The sequence below is a fragment of the Arvicola amphibius genome, chromosome 6 (genome assembly GCF_903992535.2).
Source record: "Arvicola amphibius chromosome 6, mArvAmp1.2, whole genome shotgun sequence".
Taxonomy (NCBI): domain Eukaryota; kingdom Metazoa; phylum Chordata; class Mammalia; order Rodentia; family Cricetidae; genus Arvicola; species Arvicola amphibius.
Genome location: NC_052052.2, coordinates 71,614,154 through 71,639,630, shown reverse-complemented (window position 1 = coordinate 71,639,630; position 25,477 = coordinate 71,614,154). Strand labels below are relative to the sequence as shown.

Genomic DNA, 25,477 nt, shown 5'->3' with positions numbered 1-25,477 from the left:
AATTGATTCATCTATATTGAACTGTCTTTGTAATAAACCTATCTTGATTGAGGCGAATGATCTTTTTGATGTGATCTTGAATTGTATTTTGTAGAGAACTTTTGCCAGGACAAATGTTCACTGGGACAAATGGTCTCCAGTTTTTTTTCTTTTCCCTCTCCTTTTTGCCTGCCTACTTGCCTGCCTACGCTCCCTCCTTCCTTCCCTCCTTCCTTCGTTCCCTCTTTCCCTCCTTCCCTCCTTCCCTTCTTCCTTCCTTCCTTCCTTCCTTCCTTCCTTCCTTCCTACTTCCTTTTTTGTTTACGTATTTGCTTTGAATATTAGAATAATAATACCCTCACACAAACATAAATTTTGTACTAATCTCTCCTTCCTATATAGTTTGAAAAATGTTGATATTAGTTTTTCTTTAAAAGTCTGGTGAAATAACCTTTCCCTGGTGAATACCTTGATTTTTATCAATTGTAAGCATTTTAATTCCAACTTCAGTTTCATTGCTTTTATAAATCTGTTTAAATTATTTACCTTAATTTTGTAATTCATATATATCTAACAATATAGTCATTTCTTTTAGATATTTATATTGAGTGGAATATATTCTAACCCAATAATTTTATGAATTTTGCTGATGTCAATTGTAGTGGTTCCCTTTTCATCTCTAATTCTATTAGTTAGCATCTGCCCTGTGTTTGTGTTTAATGTGGCTAAGGATTTCTCAATCTTTTTTTTCCAAAAACCAAGCCTTTGTCCATTGATCCTTTCTTTTATTTATTTTGTTTGTTTATGTTTTATCAATTCTGCACTGATCATAACAGTTGCTTTGCTTCATTGCTTCAACTAGGATATACCATTATGTATTTCAGATCTCTCTGATTTTTTCTTTTTTTCATCTTTTTGTATTTCAGTTATAATAATTACATCAATTTTTCCTACCATTTCCTCCTTCCTAACACATCCATTTATCCTCCCTTGTTCTCTTTCGAATTCATGGCCTCTTTTCATTAATTTTTTGTTATATGCTTATCTATATACATATTCCTGCTTGTTCTGTATGTGTTCAGGGATTAATGTAGGTATATAGGACTTTTTCATTGTATCTCATAGGATTAGATAAGTTATGTTTCAACCTACTTTCTTGTTAAAAAGTACTCGTTTTGATCTTTATACTTGCTATGTTGTTAAGGTTTCTATTGCTTTGGTAAAACACTATCACCAAGAGCAAGTAGAGGAAGAAAGAGTTTATTTCATCCTGTACTTTCAGGTAGCAGTTTATCGTCACTGAGGTAAATCAAAGGCAGGTACCTGGAGATAGAAGCTAATTCAGTGGCCATGGAGAAGTTCTGCTTATTGACTTGTTCCTCATGGCTTGCTCCACCTGCTTTCTAGTATTTTTCAGGACTACTAGCCCAAGAGTGACACTATCCACCATAGAATGGCCCCTCCCATATCAATCATGAATCAAGAAGATGTAACCACAGGTCAATTTGGTGTTGGGGGGGAGGGTCTCAGCCGAGACTTGTTAGTGTTGAATTGACATATAACTAGCCAACATTTATGCATATCAAAGAGTTTGATCAACTCATTTCCCTAATCTCTCCCCTTTATCCTCCCCTATCCTCCACACCACTTTCCCCTCCCAACTTTCTTTAAAAACAGTACCCCATTAAGTAAATATATTTAGTACTACCTCTTTATGCATGGATGTGGAACCATCTTCTGGAACATTGGTAGCCTCTCAGGGACCACATACCAGAAGAAAATAGACATCTCCTTTCCCAGCAGTCATCAGTTGCCATCCCTCAGCTAGGAGTGGAACTTCATGAGCCCCTTCACCCTCCACACTGCGAATTAGGCTGACTTGATATTGTGCAGGTCTTTTGTATATAATTACAGCTTTTGTGAATTCAGTTGTATAACTAACTATGCTGTAATGTCTGCCCACTAGTGTGCATGAGTATAGTCTTTCTGGATCTTTGAGCTGGCATTATTCTTATACTGCCATATTGACCAGCTGCAAATCTTTGTTAATCTCCACCTACTGAAAAACAAAAATGTGTCTGATGTTTGTGGAGAGATGGACCAATCTATAGGTATAACGATAAGAACTTGGGGGATTCTATATTCTGTAGAGTTGTTTCGATGAATGGCAGTGGCTTTTTGTTATATGGGTCTTATAATTGTGTTAATTTCTCTCTTTAGGAATGCTGTCTCTGCAATTTGAGAGGAGGTGCTCTTAAGCAGACTAAAAACAATAAGTAAGTAATACACTTATGTGTTGAATTTCATCATTTCTTTCTTCTCTTGAAATTCTGCATGATAGTTTGCTTTACCCCTCTCCCTGTTATGTTTCACAGATAATGCTTTCTGGATATAGGGTGAAAATTCCTCCTCAGAGATTAAAGCTGACTGGATATAGTATAGGGCTTACTCTATTCTCTGTTTGTTATATAATGGCAGCCCTTATTTTGTGAATAAGTTTCTCCATTATTGTCTTCCCTCTTATGTTTCTCCTTTTTCTCCTCTCTTACTTCTGCAATACTCCATTCATGGTTAACTGAACTTTTCTTTTGTTCTCACTTCGTCTTTTTTTTTTTTTTTTTTTTTTTTAATAAGTTAGTAGGAGAACTTAGCTTCAGTGGGGCAAGTAGTCCTGCCTAGCCCATAGTACTGGAATTGGAACTCCTCATGCAAAATGTTTTGATGCCATTAACATAATTTCATTTGTATGCATGTGTGTCTGGTTACTTGGAGAGTAAAGGGATTTATCATCCCTATATTGATAAAGTGTTGCCTAAGAGATAATATTTAATTTTAGATCATCTTTCATAAGTTCATCTAGTAAGGCTAATATTATCTATAGAGCTGTCACTAGGCTTTAGATGATGTAGACAGTGGGGACTATGACATAGCTTAGGTGCTTCCTGTGAAAATATATATCATGGGAAATTGTCTTTTTAATAGTATTCTTTCTAGTATGCTAATTTTATTTAACTCTAGAAAAATGCTCTGGTGGGGTTAATGGCTGACCTTTTTCTTCCTGTGGTCTTAGGACAAAGTGTGACATTTATTAAGTGAAGTAAATAAGCTTTGGCTAAGCCACGTCTAATGGTACAGTCCTTTAATCCCTGCATTTAGGAGTCAGAGGCAGGTGTGCACCTCTTTGTGAGCTTGAAGCCAGCTTGATATATATACTGAGTTCCAGGGCAGCCAGGACTTGTCTTGGAAAACAAAACCAAACAAAGAAGCTTTGGCTTAAACTTGGGTTGATATATTTGATAATACAGATCTTCATGATCTCTGAACCTCTTAAGTCCTTATATTTACTTGGAGGTATAACAGAAGATACTGAATAATATTCATAAAAAATTTATGCAAATTTAGAATGTGAAAGGATGCACAAGTGTTTTAAGTAGGAGATCAGGAAATAAGCTACCTTTCATTACTCTTAGCTGTAGATTCCTTTGGTAATACTGCAATGAGGAAAATTATTTAAATACTTAACTAGTTTTAATTTGTATAGGAAATATTACTATTTGAACTAATTTGCCTCAGAACATATGGCATATATCATGTATTATATGAAAACGTAATTTGTAGTTAACTGAACTTTAACTCTTTTGTCGCATATTATCCTAAATATATTACATGTGTAATATCAAATGATAACAAAAACTACATTTCAGTATTATTATACTTTTTTGAATATATAAAACTATGTTATAGGACTTTACCTAGTCCGTTTGTGTATGTGTCTGTGCCTTAGTGTGCATTCAGCTCAAAAAATGCAGAAGAGATATCTTATCTTCCAGTATTAGAATTTCAGGCAGTTATAAGCAGCCATTTAGGTGCTGGGATCTGCCAAGGTCCATTTCAAGAATTACTAGCCATCTCTTCATCCCCGTTTACTGGTTATTTGTAGAAGGAGCTGCGGACCACTTCCCGCCACCCAGCTAGCTTTACCTGAAATAATTACATGGAAACTGTATTCTTTTAAACACTGCCTGGCCCATTAGTTTCAGCCTCTTATTGGCTAATTCTCATATCTTGCTTTAACCCATATTTAGTATCTGTGTAGCACCACGAGGTGGTGGCTTACCAGGAAGGATCTTAGCCTGTGTCCATCTCAGAGAGGCGAGGCATGGCGACTGCCTGACTCTGCTTTCTTTCTCCCACAATTCTGTTCTGTCTACTCCGCCTACCTAATTTACTGTCCTATTAAAGGGTCAAGGCAGTTTCTTTATTAACCAATGAAAGTAACACATAGACAGATGACCCTCCTCCATCATTTCCTTTTTTCTGTTTAAACAAAAAAAGCTTTAACTTTAACATAGTAAAATTACATATAACAAAGCAGTTAGCAAGAATTACAGTTACAATATTTATATCTATTTTATCTTTTATCATAACAATGGAAAACTATAACTATCTATCATTCTTTAACTCCATCAAAGACTCCAGAAGGATATAATATTCTCTAAGTAAACAAGAAGTAAGCAACTTCCAAAACTCTAGAAATGACAGAGACAATTCGCTGCCTGGACAGTCACCCAAAGTTCCTCTGTACCATTGGGGCATCCATCTTCGGCCTACAGGCCCATAGTATCCAGCAGACATTTCCATGAAGCAGGAAAATTTAAAGACAGTTCAGTCACTATCTGCTTTGTCCTGTAGAATGTCTCACAGACTCTTTCATGAGTCAGGAACCCCAAAGAATCATTTCACCTTTAGGCAAGTTCAGCAGTCCTCTCTTTGCACGTTCTTTGTGTCCAGTTTATGCAACAGTCCAGACAAGAGCAGTTTCTTGCTCAAATGGCTAACCAACTCCATAAGGAGCCTCTTCGATGCCCATCTTCCTCTTGAAGTAGATTTGTGCTGCCAGGAGCATATGTGTCTCATTGTTATGAAAAGCCCTAAGTTATTAAAACATTAAATGCCATATTCTGTAGTCTTTGAGAGATATGAAGAATGCCTATTTAACTGAAATATATTTCTATATATCTAGAAAATCTAACGAACATGACTACAGGTTTGATTATTGACGATTATCCATTAACAACCTATATTTCCTAATTATACATTACATTTTTAAATGAACTACACAATCACAATACCTTAATCAAGATCAGAAATACATATACATATAACAAAATTGACCTTAAATTAATATCAGTAAACCAAGATTCATATCAATGCAAATTATTCATATCTATATCAGTTATTGATGTCAGAGTATTAGGCAGATGTGCTAAATAAATCTACTTGTCATTGAACAGGTTTAAAATCCACAACTTCTTTGGGATTTTACAGTAGGATTAAGTTTTTGGCTTCATTTCTTCTGTGCACCAAATTATCACCACCAAATTAAAGTCTGCAAGTTTAGGGAGCTTGATTATATTTAATGTCTCCTTTCTTGTAGGTGGGCCCATGTCATATGTGCTGTTGCAGTTCCAGAAGTTCGATTTACTAATGTCCCAGAAAGGACACAAATAGATGTAGGCAGAATACCTTTACAGAGGCTAAAATTGGTGAGTGGTAAAGACTTTTTTTTTACTTCATACATTAATGTTAATTTCAAATCCTGAATTTTTCTGTTGTTTCCAAGATAATAAATCTAATACCTTCATTTTATTCCACCTGTATTTTCTTCTGTCCTGAATATATTTACCCTCAGATTGTTTCCTGGTGTATTGTAAATCTCTATAACTGCCATCATTTTCTATTTGCAATATGGGAAAGGGATTAATACATTTCCTAGATGGATATGTGTTGTGAGAATTCAATATAATAGCCATTTGTATGGGGAAGTTTGGCCCAATGGGTGTGATGTTTTCTAGAGATTTGTTACCCAATGTAAGGAAGGTTAAGGCAGCTGTGAGGAGAACTGGACCATGAGTGGGAACAATGAAGCACCTGGAGACTCTGCCTGGATTCCTTGTTCTGTTTTGTAGTTATTATATATGAATTTTGATATTAATAAAAGTAACACTATCCTCAGACTTCCTTCTTTTCCTGGCACCCATGTGACCTGAGACCAACTGGCCTGAGGAACCCAATACCCCACTCGGGCAGCCAGTGTTTGGGTTTTCACCACTCCCATCCCCACCTCAAACAACCCCCTTCCAACTGCAGGTCTGGGTGAGCATTGCTCAGGGCTGAACTGTGCAAGCTAGCCAGCTGCCTAGCCATCTGTCACGTCCAGACCCACAGACGCTGTGCAGGTTGTGGTCCTCATGCCCATTTTTGCTATCCTCACAGTTCCAGCACAATCAACCTGAACAGGAAAATCTACTGCAGTATTCAACTGTCCCTCCCACCCCCGTGGGCCACCCAGTGCCTGCTGGCTTCTTACATGTTGCTACCATTGGTCCTCTCTGCTCATTGCAATCCAGAGCTACAGGCTCCCCACCTCCACCCCAGTTATCCGTTCATGTATCTCCAGAGAAGATCAGGCCCATTGGACCAAGCTGCCCCATACAATTGGCTATGGGATGAAATTGCCACAACAACAGTTTGTAAACATTAGACTCTCTGAGATTGTTCAGTAATGCCCCCAAACTGTTCAACTCTATTGAAGTTGCCTACTGTTCTTCTCTCTTTTCTGTCTTTGGTTTCTGTTGGTGTAGCAATCAAACCTAATTTTATCATCCCTTTGCCAAGAAGAGCTTTACAGTGAAATACAGAAGCTTTTTTTAGTTACAGGGTAGTGTTACAAGTAGACACTAGATGCTTAACATGTCAAGCTCTTTCCTGTTACCTTCTAACCTATTCAGAAACTTTCATAAAAAGTCTCCTCCCTAGTTGACCTTTTGAAGGGAATTTTTTTCATTTCTGTGTAACACAGAATTAGTTTGGGGCATGTAAAACGCATTACTTTCCCTTGTAGCAAGTTAAAGTTAGTTAGTCTTTCTGTACAAGCCACGGTCAACACCTAGTAACTACATGAGGATAAAAGAACAACTGATGGGCAAGCATGAGCTCTAAATATCTTCTATTAAAACTATTTATTTAAAAAAAAGTTACTAATATCAGCAGTCTTTAAATGATATGAAACCCCAGAATTGAAACAGATGTGATGTTAATTCTGTGGGTAAGTTTGTATTAATTCAAATGCTTTACCTATTGCTTTTCGAAACAACTCTGCATATTTATTTGTATAGAAAACTTTGGAAAGGATAGAAGATATGATATAAGAAAATTTATTCCCTTGAGCAGGTTTTCCCATACAGGAAAATGGTTAGTTTTCATAAAATGACACAACAAATGGTAAAGAAGCCTTCTAGTTTTCATCCTAAAGTAGTCACTCCTGTCTGCTTTGCTTGGTGATGTAACAGATGTTCTCTATTTAGCATTGACAACAGTGATGATGCTAGATTTATTTTTAAAGCATTTCATTTCTATTGCTAATTTAAAATATTGTAATAATTTGTTAACCTTTTAAACTAAACTGTTTTTGGCAAACACATTATTTATGGTGGGTTTCTTTTCAAAGATTATGCTTTTTAAATTTTTAACAATAATTTACTAGCGTGCCTAGTGTGGGTAATTGAGGGGTGTTTTGAGGGTTTTACTGTAAAGTATCAGCTGACCTGGAATACTCTATGTATCTAGTCCTGGCTTGACACTCATGGCAGTCCTCTTGCCTCAGTCACTCAAGTGCTAGAACTACAAGAATGTACCACTGTTCCTGGAAGATGTTTCACTTCTTTTTCCTTTATTTTTGTTTTTCGAGACAGAGTTTCTCTGTGGCTTTTGGAGCCTGTCCTGGAACTAGCTCTTGTAGACCAGGCTGGCCTCGAACTCACAGAGATCCGTCTGCCTCTGCCTCCTGAGTGCTGGGATTAAAGGCGTGCGCCACCACCGCCCGGCTCACTTCTTATTGAAATAGAATGTCACTTTGTATTTCAGGATACCCTTGAACTTTAAATCCTTCTGCTTCAGCTTTTTAGCTGCTAAGAGAACAGCTGTGTACCTCTATATTTAGCTCAATATTTTACTTTTTTTTTTTTTTACAATCATTACATAGCATATTAAAGTAGTTGATGTCCCTGTAAAAGTGTACTGCAGGTTACTGTTTAAAAGTCGTTTGTTGACATGAGTCTTTCTGTTAAGGAATGGCGAATGAATGGACTTACAGTAGGCATGTCCAAATAAACTGAGCCACTTTCAGTGGAATTCCCTCCATGGCCCATGCAGGTTTTGAACCCCAAAGCCTCCTGCCTTAGCTTCCTGAGTGATATGATTTTAGTTATATACCACCATTGCCATCTCTTTATTTTAGTGCAGAATTTGGACTATGATGTTTTTTACCTACTCTCATAGAATAAGCTCAATAATTTCTTACTGTCCTTTTCCATGTGGAAACAGTGACCATTGTGTTCTTACCTTGCACAACTCTTTCTCATGGCACAATGGTCTCTTCTGATCAATCAGGTCAAATGACAAAGCATTTAAAGCTGACATAACAGAGAATGAGAGATTGCTGGGGAGATGAGAGTGCTCAAGGAAAGCAGTTGGTTGAGGGATTTGGTTAATATTTTTGGCACTTGGGTGGGGGGATGTGTTAGACTGTGGTATGATTTTAGAATTTTTCAGATCCATTTCCTCATCTTCCTTTCTGTCTTCTTTTCTCTTCTAGTGTGATTGGTTAGCCCTAATCACAACTAGAAGAGGAGCCAAAGTGAACAGAGAAAACAACACAAGATAATTATGCAGAGATACAAAATGCATGTTAAAGTAGAATGACTTGTTTTTATTTTTACAATAAAAAAGTTTTAAAACAACAAGGAACAATTAGGGCCTTGACTTAAAAGGAAATTAATCATGCTTTGATAACTTGTTCAGAGGAAGGAAAATAGCAGTACAGTCAAGAAGCACATTTATATGAAATGTGTAGATTTGGCTGTATAGTTAAGAAGAAGACTATTAAAAAAGAAAACTAGTAATCATATGTAGAGAAAAGAAAAGCAAAACAACATTTTTTTGATTTCTTTTATTTGTTATGTACATAACTGGTGGTGTGAATAAGAATTTCTCCCCATAAGCTCATATGTTTAAATATTTGGTCCCCAGTTGATCAAGCTGTTTGGGAAGGATTAGGAGGCATGGCCTAGTTGGAGAAAGTCAGTCACTGTAGGTGGACTGTGAGATTTCTTAAGCACATGACATTCCCAGTTATCCCATTTGTGGATCAGATCAGACATAAGCTCTTAGCTGTGGATCAGTACCTTTCCTGACTGCCTGCTGCCATGATATGATCCTCTGGAAACATGAGCCCCAAATTTAATGCTTTCTTATATGTTTGCCTTGGTCATAGTGCTTTGTCATGGCAATAGAAAAGTAACTAAGAAATGTTATGCATGCTTATTTATTAAATACATTGACTATTTCTTAATTAGTTAAAGACCATTAGGAATTTTGTAAATGAACCACCAAAGCAGTTTTCTGGATTTTTAGAAATCTTGAACTGTCCGCAACTTCTGAAATGTAGGAAATTACAGAAAATTTCAGACAAAACAAACATTTTCATTTACTTATTTATTCTGTTTGGGCTCATGACCCTTGACCTTTATTAGAGTGGTACCCAATTTTTAGCTACATGTTGGGCTTATGACCTGAGCCATGGAAGGAGAATCATATCTACTTCCTTGTTTTATATTTGGTGTCCCTCAGTTAGCTATCATGAAACTCATTCTGTATTGGCCTTCTTGTCAGTCCATTCAGTAACAGAATAGTGCAAGTATTGATAGAGACTGAGAACATTTTAATTTAACATTTTCTCATCATGAATGACTCTTTAGCCATGCTTTGAATAAATGTATTTTCATATCTGAATGTACTGTTGCCACTGTCCACTTTTCATGCCCTTTCTTCACCTATATGAGTTCATCCCTCTTGCCCTTTCCTTTTTAGTCTGCTATTTGACTTTTTCTTAGTTTTCTCACCTTTCTTATCAAGACTCCCATGAGACAGAAAGTGCTGCATCTGATAAATAAAAATTAAAATGAAAACATTAACATCATTCTCTTTCATCTTAATGGTTTGAACCCAACTTCAGGAGAATGCATTACCAGAGGGATTTACAGAGTGAGAACTATTGCACAAGTATACAGAATATTGTCTTTCTGTTGTTTGATGGCACCCACACAATATGTTCTTCTTAGACAGCACAAGAATTATTGTTTGTCACAGAGGCAGAGTAGATCTACTGGGAACCTCAATTTCAATGTGCCACCCTCATCGCATTTCTTGCCCACAATTGTTCAGTAAACTCAATTCTCATTGTGTTCATCTACATACTTGTGTGGGGTAAAGTTTGCATTCTGCTTTTCATTGTAGTCAAATTATTACATATCTCCCTGCCCCCAGACATTATAAACTTGTTGATATTTCTAGTGTCGTGTTGATGTTCCTATTAGCAGAACATAAAACTTAGGTCAGAACAAAAATTTTTTTTAAAAAAATATTTTTTTTTCTACAAAACTTTCAGTAACAGACTTGGATTAAAATGAGAATTTTGTATTTAGTCCTCTATGACAACAGTGACATCTGTTAACATATCACTCAGTGGTTGTGTTGGGAATGTTAGCTTGTCCTTTAATGTCTAGAAATAAATATCTGGAGATGAAAAAGCAAAAAGGAGTTGATTAATATTTTATTATTATTAGTGTTCTAGGTATCTGATAAACTAATTTTTATTAAAATATATAATTTCCCCTTTCCATATTCTTCCTCCTATCTCTCTTGTCTACTTCCCCCACCTTGCTCCCTCTCAAGTAATGTTTCTTTTTCTTTGTTTTTTTTTATTCTATTTATGTACAAGTACCTAAATATAAAAATACAGTCTGCACAGTCCTTTAGTGATTTCAAGTGTGATTACTTGGTATGCGCTAACCAATTAGGGGACTCATCCCTGGGAAAGGCTGATTGTCCTTATCATCATAGCAGTCATTGTTTACCTGTACTGCTTTGTCTAGGATTGAGGACATATACACATCATAGCCCCCTTTTACCTGTTAATGTGCTAGTTATTCCAGTTATGAAAGAGAACATGCACCAATTTTCTTTCTCGATATGGCTTGCCTCAATATAATACATTCTAGATCCTTTCTTTACCTGCAAAATTCATGGTTTCATTTTTCTTTCCAACTGAATAGTATTCCCCAGTGTATGTGAACCACATTGTCGTTATCCAATCATTTGCAGGCTGTATAGGGTGTTTTCATTTCCTAGGCATTATGAATAGAACAGTAGTGAACATGCCTGAACAAGTAGAGTACCTGTAGAGTATCCAGTCCTTTGATCATATGCCAACGAAAGGATTAGCTGGATCATATGATCGGATGATTTTTATCTTCTTGAGGATTCCCCACTCGTTCCATAGTGGCTGGACCAGTTTGCAGTCGCACCAGCATTTTTCCCCACAGTGTCTCCAACATTTATTGTCACTTATTTTGTTGCTCTTTGCCATTTTGCCTACTGTCAGATGAAATCTCAAGATTGTTTTAATTTGTATTTTTCTAATTGCTAAGGATGATGAACATATTTTGAGATACCTTTCAGCGGCACTCCTCTATGGTCTTAACATCAGTTCCTGCATCCAGATTCCTGCCTTTGGTCATCATGTTTGGTCACAGCAATAGAAAGCTAACTAAGATAGTAATACTGACATTGAAGGTATTCGGGAGTACTCCCTCTGTTTCAAATTTTCTTTTTTAATAATTTGAGAAGGATTGGCAGTAAACCTTCTTTGAAAGTCTGATAAAATTCTTCTATGAGCACATCTGTCCCTGGACACTTCAGAAGATTTTTTATTACTATTTCAAATTCCTCACTGTTACTAACCTTTCTAGGTTGTTGACCTCTTTGTTTTATTTTAGTGGTTTGAATGATTCTAGAAATTCATCTATTTCTTTTAGGTTTTTCCAATTTAATGGAGTGCAGAATTTTTAAGTATTCTCCTATAACATCCTGAGTTTTCTCAGTGTTGACTGTAGTGTTCCTTTCTTTATTTGTGTTTCTGTTAATTTGGTTCATCTCTTTATTTCCTTTAATTAGTTTGTCCAAGGGTCTATCAATTTTGTTTGTTAATCGAAGTTCTTTAACACATTGATTCTTCATATTGTTTTCTTTGTTTCTGTTTCATTTCTGCTCAGATTTTTATTATTTCTTGTCATCTACTGGGCTTAGATTTAGTTTCTTTTATTGTTTTTTTTTTAAAGCCAGATTCTTGAGTTGCATCAAGTCATTTATTTGTGATTATTCTGATTTGTTTTTTTTTTTGTTGTTGTTGTTTGTTTTTTGAAACCGGATTTCTCTGTGTTTCTGTAAATCACACTGCACATTTGTTTTCCAGCCTCCTAGACCCAAATAATCACATAGAAACTATATTAATTACAACACTGTTTGGCCTATTAGTTCAAGCTTCTTATTAACTAAGTTACATCTTAACCCATTCCTGTTAATCTATGTATCAGCATGTGGCTGTGACCTACTGGTAAAGTTCCAGTGTCTTTCTCATTTGGCAGCTCCATGATGTCTCTTTGACTCTGCCTTCTTTCTCTGTGTATTCATTGTAGTTTCCCTGTAGAGCTACTATTCGGCCCTGCCATAGGCCAAAGCAGCTTCTTTATTAACCAATGGGGAATCCCACATCATGTAACAGCCCTAACTGTCCTAGACTTCACTTTGTTTGCCAGTCTGGAATTTAACTCACAGAGATCTGCCAGCTCAGCCTTCAAATGCTGAGATTATAGTCATGTAACACCATGGCCTGGCGCTGAATATTTTATTTTATGATAGGCACTTTAAGCTATAAATTTCTCTCATGGGACTGCTTTTAATGTGTCCCAGAAGTTTCATTGTTTTCATTTTCATTTACATGCAGAAAATTTTTGATTTCTTTTTGGACACATCACTCAGTAAAGGGTTGCTTGATTTCCATGAATTTGTGTACATAACAGAGTTTGGTTTGCTGTCACCTTTTAGTTCTATTGCATTATGGTAAGAATGGACAAATGAGGTTATTTCAGTTTTTTTAAATTTCTTAAGATTTGTTTTGTGTCCTAGGATGTGGCCTGTTTTATAGAAGTTTCCATAGGGAATGTATATTCTTTGTTGTTTGAGTAGAATATTCAGTAGTTATCTGTTTTGTCCATTTGATATAAGATATCATTTAATTCTGATGGTTGTCTTTTTATTTTTTATTCATATGGGATATTGAAATCACCTACTATTAACGGTTATATCAACAGATATGGGCTTTAATTCCAGTTGTATACTTTTTATGAAATATGGTACCCCAATGGTGTGTACGTGGTTAGGATGGTAATGTTTTCTTGATTAATTGCTCTATGGATTAAAATGAAGTGCCCTTCTTCATCTCTCTTTTGATTAATTTTAGGCTGAGTCAAATTTTTCAAAGATTAGGATAATAATTTTTACTTACTTCCTCATCTTATTTTATTAGATTGTCTTTTCCATACCCAGTTTTAACTTTGGGGTGGTACCTGTAAACAGGTAAATTTCTGTAGACATTAAATAGGTGGATTTTGTTTGTTGGTCTATTGAACAGTGCTGTGTCTTTTGATTGGAGAATTGAGACCGTTAATATTTAAATATTTAATGTTAATATTGAAAGATATAATAATTATACAGTTTTTTTTGTTTTGTGGTGGTTTATCGTGTTAATTGTGCTTTATATTTTGTTATTTATAGCTTTGTTTGTTTTCCTTATAAGTTATCTTGGCTATGTGTGTTTATTTATCTTCTTAGTCCAAAGTAATGCTTCTGCTAGTCCCTGTAGGTTTGGTTTTGAAAACATATTTTTGTTGTTCTATTAAGCCATGTATATCAGGATGGAATGTTAATTCTTCTTACACTATGTCAGTTTTGCCAAGTACAATAGGCTAGGTTACCAGTAGTGGTAATTTAGAGTATATTGATCCACGTTCTTGCTTCTATTGAGAAACCAACAGTTAATTCTGATAGGTTTTCTTTTATATGTGACTTGAGTTTTTTCTCAAGCTTTCCATATTCTTTTTTTGCTCTGTATATTTAATGCTTTATCTATGATATGCAGTTAGGGAGTTTCTTATCTCTTTGGTGCTCTGTTTCTTGTATCTGTATTTTCTTTGTATCTTTCTTTATTTGTATTTATCTTTTATTTTTATTGTATCTACTTTAGTTTGGTGATATTTTCTTCCATGCTATTGTTGAAAATCTGGTTTGTGCCTTTGACCTGGTTTCCTTTTCCCTCATCTGTGCTTATGATTCAAAGATTTAATCATTTCATTGTGCCCTACATGTTTCTTTCTATGCTTAATTGAATTTTACATATTCATCGCTTGTGTATCTAATTCCTGTACTTTATCTTTGAGTCCTGTATTATTCTAGCTGCTGCTTGATTTATTCTACTCATAAGGTTTTTCCTCAACTTTTCTGCTTGAATTATTGATTTTTCCACATCTATCTTTATTTCAGCTTAAGTTTTCTTCAATACATCTCTTTATTGAATTCTGCCTTCAAATCCTACATTGACTTCATTATTTCATTCAGCCTTATGTTTGCATTTTTTAGGGGATCTTTCAGATGCTATTCTCTTAAAGTTCATTCTCTTTAAGTTTATTGAGCTATTTCATTATGTCTTGAAACTCCTGTTATTCTTTGAAGTTTATAATCTCTCTCTCTCTCTTTCTTTCTAGCTTCATCCCTGCCCTTTTTCACCTAGGTAATTCTGAATGGCAAATATTTCTGTGGGACTGGTGGATTTGGAAAAAGCCATACTGTCTTGATTTTTCACTTTTTTTTTTTTTTATTTTCATGGCTAAACTTTGCCATTGGGTTTGATAGTTTTCTGTCTGGACATACCATATTGAGACAATACAGGTTAATAGGGAAGCTGGAGCCTGAAGGTTGGATCTGTTGTGGGAGGGGTTCTATGCTAGAAGACAGAATGTGTCTCCTGTCTAGAGCGTGTAGGTTGTATGTTTGAGAGTACAGACTTAGCAACTGGACTGGACTAGAACATGGACTAGATCTGAGGGTTATGAGTAGGGGGATATGGCAGACTAAATAGGCCCTGTGTAAAATGTGCAAGACCAAACTTAGCTGGAAGGTTAATGGCACTCATGAGGGATGATGTCAGATGTAAGCAGGGCCCATGTACTGTCATACAGGATATGCCTCCTATTCAAAACCTGTGTAGATTATGATCAGAGCAAGTGCAAACTAGTCACTAGATGAGCATCTAGAACTAGGTGTGTACAAAAGAAGGGTAAGGTTAGGCATATTCACAAGGGTGGGCTTTAGAGCAAAACAGAGTACTGCCTGGTCTTAGAGGTTATATGGAACATCAAGAAATAGTAATTTTATTTCTAAAGACATTTATGCCTGTTTTAGAACTACCTTAATATTTATAGAAAGAATAAGAGTGATTAAAAACTGGTAAAATTACAACCATATTATAAATCATATAAATAAAAAGAAGAGAAGGGTATGCATTTTGAACCTCCAGCTTTTTCACGGCTCATCATTTCTTGATGTCTTTTGCCAAACTATGTCCTTGAACATCAATTAATTATACAGAAAGTCTCATTATCTCCTCAGTCTCTTAATGCCCTCAGTGGCCTGTGCCATGAAAATAAATATGGAAATCTAGTTCTCCAAGGAAGTACAATGCTCTATAAATCATTCCTCGGAAAATTCTCAGCTCTTTGCTTTGTACAAAACATAAAAAGCCATTTACTTCCTAATTTTTTTGTATTAAAACTGTCTTCAAATAGTTGATTATATTTTCTAGCTTTGTAACCGGAAAGTTCTTGAAGCCTGATATGTGGAGCATCAGCATCAGAGTCACTGAGAATGTGTCATAAAATAAAAATGCAGTGCTTCTTAGATGTGCGGGATCTTAGAGATGTCACCAGTCTGTTTATAGAAGACCTCCAGGTTGCTCTGATTCATGACTCCATTGTGTTTGATGAGGGATATAATGTGTATATTGACATAGACAAATGAGAACATGAAACATAACTAAAATCTATTTGAAGGATTTTAATTTTAATTCAACAAACACAGAGCAATCCCCAGTTCTTTCCCAGGAAAAAGTATAAGAGATAACTTAAGGGGACAATCCCATGTCATTGGTATCAGCTTTCCCCACTTGTGTTAGTTTCTGGAAGTCAGCATTTTGGTAACCTTATTCTAGAGCATTAATAAGAGAGCTTCTCTTAGGTGCCTCATTTGACTTTGTGAATCTCTTTTATTAGTTGTTGCCCAATTATTGCCATTTTATCCCTTCCCAAGACATCACCAGTACCTTAAACAATGGTCTGCAATAATGATCTTGTCTTTCTGAAGGTTCCATGCTCTTAATTTCTGTGGTTTATTATCCTCAAGTCATTTGTTCTGTGGAACATGGTGATGTCTTTTAAGATTTCATGGAAGAGATGGAAAAGAATTAAAAAAAAAAAATTTCATGGAGCCAAGCCTGGTGGCAGAACTCTGTAATCCATACCACTGGGATTGAGACTGAAGCAAGAAGAGTCACAATTTCAAGGCCTCCCTGGGATACAGAACAAGTTGAGATCCAGTCTCAAAGAAACAAACATGGCTGTCAGCTTGCCTGAAGACATGGGCTAAATTCCCCTTCTTGACCTGATAGCTCTATTTAAAGAAAGATGTAAATCCTCTGTTGATATCTATCACCAAAGAGCAGTAAGGAAAGAACACCCAAACCCTGAACTCGTCCTTATGTCAGGTCCCTGAAGCCAATGCCCTGATCAGAATTTCTGTGCCTTTCTAACAGTTCCTTTCCTTTTAATACTGTTTGAAAACAGAGTCCAGTGATTTTTAAAAATATCGAGATATGGTTTAAAGTGATGCTTTGAGATGTCATTTCTGTTCTGTGGTATGCTTTCTCTCCCTGTCCCTCTTCCTTCTTATCTCCTCTTCTCTCTTCTTTTTTTCTCTTCATGGCTCTATGCATACATTTGTTTTAAAATAAATTACACGTTTAGTCCCTAGTATAAAATATGTGATTGTACATTGAGCCTCAGTGTAAGGGGAAACCAGTTTACACTTAGTGCCTGGAATCTAGTACTGCTCTCGTGATGACTAGTGAAAAATAAGGCTGCTCTCATGGAAGGACTTTTGCAAGCTTTATTCTTTCATGTCACGTTGTACCCCCTCTCCTTTCCTGAAAGAACGTAAAGATAACAAGATGCCACTGAAGAGAGGAACATAATATTTATGTTGTATAAAGGTAATTCTAGCAGCCCTGGGAAGTTGAACTAAAATGGAATTTAATAAAAGACCAGTTAAAAGACCATTTCTATTCTGGGCAACACAGCATGAGTAGAAGAAGTGGCAGTTATTATAGATAGGTAGCAAGAGAGCAGAGCAAGATTAAAGAACAGAGTCTTTAAGAATGTCAGTAATCAGATGTAACTACAAAGAAGGATTTAGAAGTTCAGTGCACATTGATTCTTACATGACTGTGATAAGTCCCCACATGACTTTAAGACTTTAAGAGCCTGTTTTATTCCACAAAGAAAAGTTAACCTGTTAAAAAGGACCCATTGCCCCAACATTTAACCATGCATGTGGAAATTAAAGGTTGAGCTTCTAGATCATTCTGTTTCTTCTGGCTTTTCTACCTGACCCTATGCTGATCCACAACTGTTTTTCTTAACCCTTAAGTAACCATACACAAACCTAATATTAAGTGCAGCTGTTTGATTTTTCTCTATCTCTCATGACAGTTGTTCTGATAATGTTTAAGGGCTTTCTGTGAAACTTAGTTTTTAGATTATGATAAGTTATTCTGGATTATTGTTTGTTTGTGTTTTTTTGTTTGTTTTCATTCTTCCCCAACCCTTCACAGCTATAAATGTTCAATAAAAACATAGTGCTTGGGGATGATTTTTAGTTTTACCACTTGGGGGGGGGCATTTTTGTTTCAGTCAAGAAGCAAGCATTCAGATTTGGATTATTAAATACTTGAGTTCTAGTTTCCACATTCAACCATTTAATGCTTTCCATTTCCTTGTAAATGGAAAAATTCTCCCATATGTATGATATTTCGATATTTTAAGTATTTTCATCTAGTGTAAGAATATTTGCACCTGGGCTTTAACTTCGTATATACAAAGGCCTGCTGTGTCCAGGCCAAACAGAAATATCCTTTGCAGTCATGGTTGATTACAAGATCACCCAGGACTCTATCCTGAAGTCTATACCTGGAGAAGCATGTGAAAATGAATTTGACTTTGCTGACCACAAGAAGTACTTCAGAATATGTCTGATGGGCTGTGACTATGGGCGTGTATTACTTTTAAAATGAGAAGATTGGATTGTTTTGCCATAGATATTCTTGCTGATAAGGCCCTTAGAGTAAAAACGTGATGTAATGCCTTGTGAGTTATTCATTTAATAACTATTATTCTCTGACGAATGGGTGTTATTCTCTGTTTTAACCCTTCAGAAATGCATCTTCTGTAGACACCGGGTTAAGAAGGTTTCTGGAGCCTGCATTCAGTGTTCCTATGGCCGTTGCCCGGCTTCATTCCATGTCACATGTGCCCATGCTGCTGGGGTACTTATGGAGCCTGATGATTGGCCTTACGTGGTAAACATCACATGCTTCAGACATAGAGTCAACTCAAATGTGGTAAGAACTTCTCTCATATTTGCTGACACTTTATTTGAATTCTTTTCAGGACCCTTCATAGGTCTAGAATACCTTGTTGGTATTGACATGTCCGAATTATAATGTACTTTAGACTAGGGATTGAGGATTCTTATTTACACAAAGTGGCAAAGAATCCTTCAGTTTCTAATATGCACTAAATGCAATATTTAGTAAGTTGAGTGACTGAACAAATGAATGAATCAAGCTCTTTATGTCCATTCTAGTTCAGGATCTGTATAAAAGCTATCTGAATAATTGTGTGTGTGTGTGTGTGTGTGTGTGTGTGTGTGTGTGTGTGTGTGTATGGTGCAGATGGTGTGTTCGGGGCGTCAGAATATCACTTGAAGTAGAGCATGAAAAATACCACCTCAGATATGTAAAAGACAAATTTTAAAACAAATTCTGTGTGTTTAGTATCATAAATTATTTTAAATATGAAAGCTTATTCAACATTGCTGAGTTTGGTGTATGTCTTTGTTCCTGTTCTATTGTGACAAAACACCATGTCCAAGGGGACTTATAAAAGAAAGCATTTAATTGGAGGTTTGCTTAGAGTTTCAGAGTGTTATCCTGTAGTAATCATGGTGAGAGGATGGCAGCATGCAAGTAGGCATGGTGTTGGAGCAGTAGCTGAGAACTTATATCTGATCCACAGGCAGCAAACAGAGGGAAAGGGAGAGGAAGAGAGAGAGGCAGAGAAACTGCGGGGCAGAGAAATAGAGACAGAGATTGGGTATGGTATTGACTTTTGAAACCTCAAAGTCCACTTCCAGTAACACACCTTCTCCAAAATGTCATACCTCTTAATCTTTGCAAAACAGTTTCTTTAACTAGGAGCCACACATTCAAACATGAGCCTGTCATGGCTGTTCTCATTTAAATCACTGGACCTTCTATTTCTGTTTCTTCTCACATATTTAAGAACAGGGTATCTGACCTTTGGCTGCTCTAGGCTACATAAGACAAAGAAGAATTCTCTTAGACCACATATTCAATATTCAAGTACCACAAAAAACTGATGAGCAAAACAAGTCTGTTTTAAGGTTCATATCTGTTGTCATAGATAAGCATACTAAATATTCCTGTATGGTCCTAATTACGCCGTGACCTTTTTCAAAATCTTTTGAAAATTATTCAGTAGTTCCAAGGTTTGCAAACATTGCTAATAAGAATTTGAATATATCCAAGAAATAAAACTTTAAAGATTTTTAAATGTTTTTTTTAGTTTTAATTAAAATATAATTACATCATTTCCCTTTCCTTTCTCCAAATACTCCTATCTACCTTTCTAACCCCTCCCTCTCAAATTGATAACCTGTATTTCTTTATTAGTGTGTGTGTTTATGCACCTAATATGCTGACTCCATTAAGTATTATGTATATTATCATACCACTTGTATGTATATGGTTTTAGGATTGACCACTTGGTATTTAGTAACCAGTTAGTGATCTCATTCCTGGGGAAGATTAATTCTCCCTTTCTCAGAGGTCATTGTTACTTATAATTCTTTGTCTATTGGTAAGTACCTGAGAGATATTTTTTTCTTCCACATTTCCATTTCTGTTGATGTTGTAGTTCCTTCAAGTCTTATTTAGGCAGCCACCTAGTTCCAGTATCATGAAACTGTCATATCTAGGAGGTACAATCTCATAGCATATATGTTGGTCCTCAGACCATGAGATGCAGCAGTTATAAGTACACTAATTGGAGCTAGGTGTTCCATGATCAGTTGATGTCTGCATTTTGACCAGTTACAATGGGGTCTTCATTTGTTGCTTAGAGTTTATTTAATAAAGAGTAAGGACTACATTTATCTGTGGGTATAAAGTTTAGAATGCAAGTAGGAATTATATTGGTTTACTAAAGTGGGAGTAGCTGTTTTTCCTCTACAATCCATGGACTCCCTAGCCACAGGTAGTTGCCTAGGTAGGTTTTCAGTAACAGACATGATTATCTTTCTGTTGAGTAGTTGTTAAGTTCAGTTGGAGAACTGTTTTTATCACAAATATGAATGTCACTATTGTACCTGTAAGGACATCTTGCCATGCTGTCCATAGTAGTGGTTCACAGGCACCATAGCTAGGTAGGTCTATTGATTTGTTCTTTCTCTCTTGAAGTTTGTAAGCACCTTCTGATACTATGAAAGACTGATTTTCAGGATGGAGGTTTTCAGGTCGGATCTAGCTTAAATCTTCCAAGTCTTGCATCCAAATTTTGTGTTGTCTTCAGCTTTGAGATGTAATCAAGGGCAACAGTAATAGGCTATTGAAGCTGCAAAACAATTCCATATCAGTTAAGATTTATGGATAATAAAAAAGATTATTTATTTGGGGGGGAAACTTACAAATCACTGTCCCAAACAAGAGTCCTCTCATCGCAAACAGAAAACAAAGAATCTAGCCTTAGGAATGGGAACTCGGGGAGAGAGAGAGAGAGACAGAGAGAGAGGGGGGGGAGAGAGAGAGAGAGAGAGAGAGAGAGAGAGAGAGAGAGAGAGAGAGAGAGAGAGAGAGAGAGAAAGAGAGAGAACACACAGTTCCCACTGCTCTTTAAATTATAAGAGACCACGCCCAGTGGGCTGGTATCTTAAAGGCTATTATTGGCTGAAGGAGCAGAATGTGCTCCTGCAGCACCTCCGCTTTTTGTTTAAATAAGAGAGTTCCAAACCCAATACAAAACTATATACACTAGGAACAGATATCAAGTATAATTAGAATTACATTCAGCATAAACAATATTAAGCAAGAAACATATGCTAAATATTTTAATAAACATTCTATCATATGGAGTCTAAGTCTTGTATAGGAAATGGCTTGGCTAGATCATAAGAGTACAGTAACTACAACTATCTAATCTTAAACCCCATCAACAAAGGCCTGAGAAGGGAGATAATATTACTTGAGCAGGCAGGAAGTACTATCAAGTAGTTTCCAAAGCAGGCAATGTGTGACGGAGACAACTAGCTATCTGAACAGTCACCCAAAGTGTCATTTTCAATGTTGAAGCAACCAATTTTGGCTAAGGCCTAGTGTAACTGACAGACCATTTTCAGAGGCAGGAAATTTTTCAAAACCATTTTACCCTGTCTTGGCAAGATTTGACAGTCCTGCTTATACATTTCTGGATACTTTGTAACTTGTCAGTGGAAAACAAGCTCCAAGTAGGGTGTCTTTAGTGCTCAACATTCTCTCAGAATAGATTGGTGCTGTCAGAAGCAATCATGTCTCATGTCAACAGAACCCTAAGTCATTTAAATGCCATGTTCCACAGATCTTTGAAGTAGTTGAAGATTACCTATCTAGACAGAATACAATCTCTATGTATCTAAAGAACCTAATTGATCTGACTGTATGTACAATAAACATGAAACACTATTGACCTATATGAAAATATACCCTAAAAGTTGTATCAATAAACAAAATGTCCTAAATCGACTTAGAAACATGAATAAAATACCCATGCACTCTGTTTGCCCCACATTGGGTGTCAGATGAAGCCGTAAACCAATTCCATACCAGTTAAGAATTACGGATAATAAAAAAGGTTATTTATTTGAGGGGAAAAACTTACAGATCGCTGTCCCAAACAACAGTCCTCTCGTTGCAAACAGAGAGTCTAGCCACCAGAATGGAAGCAGGAAGCAAGAAAGAGAGCACACAGTTCCCACTGCTTTTTCAAGTATAAGAGACCATGCTCCAGTGGGCTTGTATCTGAAGGCTATTGGCTGAAGGAGCAGAATGTGCTCCTGCAGCAGGCTATATTGTTTAGGTAGTCATTAGGACTACCCTCACCTGTGGTTTCATTGGACAACTCCAAAGGAAGTTGTAGTCTCATGCAGAGTATTGGGGGAGGGTGGTAAATACTCTGTGACTCCTGTGAGGAAAATTGTCAGCCCAGGTGAGATAAGTTTATTTAAGAGAATTACATATTTTTATATTATTTGTATGTATTATGTAATTTAGGGTAAGTATGATTCGTTAAGGCCTGTTTTTAATCATCCTTAGTGTTATTTGACCTTTCTCCCTCCCCACTCTTCATCAAAGGCCCCCTTCCCCCTTCATATATCATCTACATGACATTTTCTTCTCAAGTCCGCTGACTACCCTTTACTTTCATGATTTCTGTGGTTACTACAAGTTATATACTCATATCTGAGTATTTGGAACTAGTAGCCATCAATTAAAGACAAAATGGTTGTCTTTCTGGCATTTCATGATTTCAGCTTTTTTTTTTTCATGGTTTATTTTTTTATATTTAAAAATTTCCATCTCCTGCCCTCCTTCTCCCCCTTCCCTCCCCTCCTCCTCCCCCTTCCCTCCCGTCCTACTTCCCCTTCCCTCCACTCGCCTCCACCGATACCTCCCCTCCCTCCCTCTCAAGGCCAAGGAGCCATCAGGGTTCCCTACTCTATGCTAAGACCAAGGTCCTCCCAACTCCCCCCAGGTCCAGGAAGGTGATTGACCAAGCTGAGAAGGCTCCCACAGAGCCCGTCCATGCAGAAGAATCAGAGCCCAGCGCCATTGTCCTTTGCTTCTCAGTCAGCCCCCACTTTTGTCCACATTCCGAGAGACGGGTTTGGTCGCATGATCCATCGGTCCCATTCCAGCTGGAGTTGGTGATCTCCCATTAGTTCTGTCCCACCGTCTCCATGAGTGAACGCAATCCTCATGTTCCTGACTTTCTTTTTCATGTTCTCTCTCCTTCTGCTGCTCATCAGGACCTTGGGAGCTCAGTCCAGACCTCCAATGTGGGGCTCAGTCATTTTCTTCATCTATCACCAGGTGGAGGTTCCCTCACGGTCCTGACTTTCTTTCTCATGTTCTCTCTCCTTCTGCTCCTCCTCAGGACCTTGGGAGCTCAGTCCAGTGCTCCAATGTGGGACCTGTCATTTTCTTCATCTATCGCCAGGTGGAGGTTCTATGGTGATATGCAAGAAATTCATCAGTATGGCTATAGGAACTGGCCTTTTCAGGCTCCCTCTCCTCTGCTGCTCAAGGAACTAACTGGGGGCGTCTCCCTGGAAACCTGGGAACCCCTCTAGGGTCAAGTCTCTTGACAACCCTCAGGTGGCTCCCTAAATTAAGATATATACTTCCCTGCTCCCATATCCACCCTTCCTGTATCGCAAGCATCCCATTCCTCCGAGCTCCCCCCATTCTCCCCTTCACGCTTTTCTCTCCCCATCTTCCCCTGGCCGCGTCTCGCCCAACCCTCAAGTTCCCAATTTTTGCCTGGTGATCGTGTCTACTTCCAATATCCAGGAGGATTACTATATCTTCTTTTGGGAGTTCACCTTCTTATTATCTTCTCAAGGATCCCAAATTATAGGCTCGATTTCCTTTAATTATGGCTAGAAACCGATTATGAGTGAGTACATCCCATGTTCATCTTTTTGGGTCTGGGTTACCTCACTCAGAATAGTGTTTTCTATTTCCATCCATTTGCCTGCAAAATTCAAGATGTCATTGTTTTTTACCGCTGAGTAGTATTCTAGCATGTATATATTCCAGAGTTTCTTCATCCATTCTTCCACTGAAGGGCATCTAGGTTGTTTCCAGGATCTGGCTATTACAAATAATGCTGCTATGAACATAGATGAGCAAATGCTTTTGTAGTATGATTTGGGCATCTCTTGGGTAGATTCCCAATAGTGGAATTGCTGGGTCCTGGGGTAGGTTGATCCCGAATTTCCTGAGAAACCGCCACACTGCTTTCCAAAGTGGTTGCACAAGTGTGCATTCCCACCAGCAATGGATGAGTGTACCCCTTACCCCACAACCTCTCCAGCAAAGGTTATTATTGGTGTTTTGGATTTTAGCCAATCTGACAGGTGTAAGATGATATCTCAAAGTTGTTTTGATTTGCATTTCCCTGATAGCTAGGGAGGTTGAGCATGCCCTTAAGTGTCTTTTGGCCATTTGAACTTCTTCTGTTGAGAATCCTCTGTTCAGTTCAGCGCCCCATTTTTTAATTGGGTTAATTGGCATTTTAAAGTCTAGTCTCTTGAGTTCCTTATATATTTTAGAGATCAGGCCTTTGTCAGTTGCAGGGTTGGTGAAGATCTTTTCCCAGTCAGTAGGCTACCTTTTTGTCTTAGTTACAATGTCCTTTGCTTTACAGAAGCTGCTCAGCTTCAGGAGGTTCCATTTATTCAATGTTGCCCTTAATGTCTGTGCAGCTGGGGTTATGCGTAGGAAACGGTTCCCTGTGCCCAAATGTTGTAGAGTACTTCCCACTTTCTCCTCTATCAAGCTCAATGTGTTCAGATTAATATCGAGGTCTTTAATCCATTTGGACTTGAGTTTTGTGCATGGTGATAGATATGGATCTACTTTCATTCTTCTACAGGTTGACATCCAGTTATGCCAGCACCATTTGTTAAAGATGCCCTCTTTCTTCCATTGTGTACTTTTGGTTCCTTTATCAAAAATCAGGTGTTCGTAAGTTTGTGGTTTAAGATCCGGGTCTTCTATACGATTCCATTGGTCAACTTCTCTGTTTTTATGCCAATACCAAGCTGTTTTCAATACTGTAGCTCTGTAATAGAGTTTGAAGTCAGGGATGGTAATGCCTCCAGAAGTACCTTTATTGTATAAGATTTTTTTTGGCTATCCTGAGTTTCTTGTTTTTCCATATAAAGTTGGTTATTGTCCTATCAATCTCTGTGTAGAATTTTAATGGGACCTTTATTGGGATTGCATTGAATCTATAGATTGCTTTTGTTAGAATTGACATTTTTACTATGTTGATCCTCCCAATCCATGAGCAGGGGAGATCCTTCCATTTTCTGG

At 37.1% G+C, this 25,477-nt stretch overlaps 1 protein-coding gene across 2 annotated transcripts in view; it reads left to right on the top strand.

The window, feature by feature from the left end:
- Positions 1–25,477, top strand: part of Kdm4c (lysine demethylase 4C) — a 191,437-nt gene that overhangs the window by 135,232 nt on the left and 30,728 nt on the right. For both annotated transcript variants that reach the window (XM_038332920.2, XM_038332922.1), the window contains exons 16-18: positions 2,200–2,255; positions 5,417–5,525; positions 18,479–18,664. In XM_038332920.2, the coding sequence (XP_038188848.1) occupies positions 2,200–2,255; positions 5,417–5,525; positions 18,479–18,664 (351 nt within the window). The remainder of the gene's footprint in view (positions 1–2,199; positions 2,256–5,416; positions 5,526–18,478; positions 18,665–25,477) is intronic.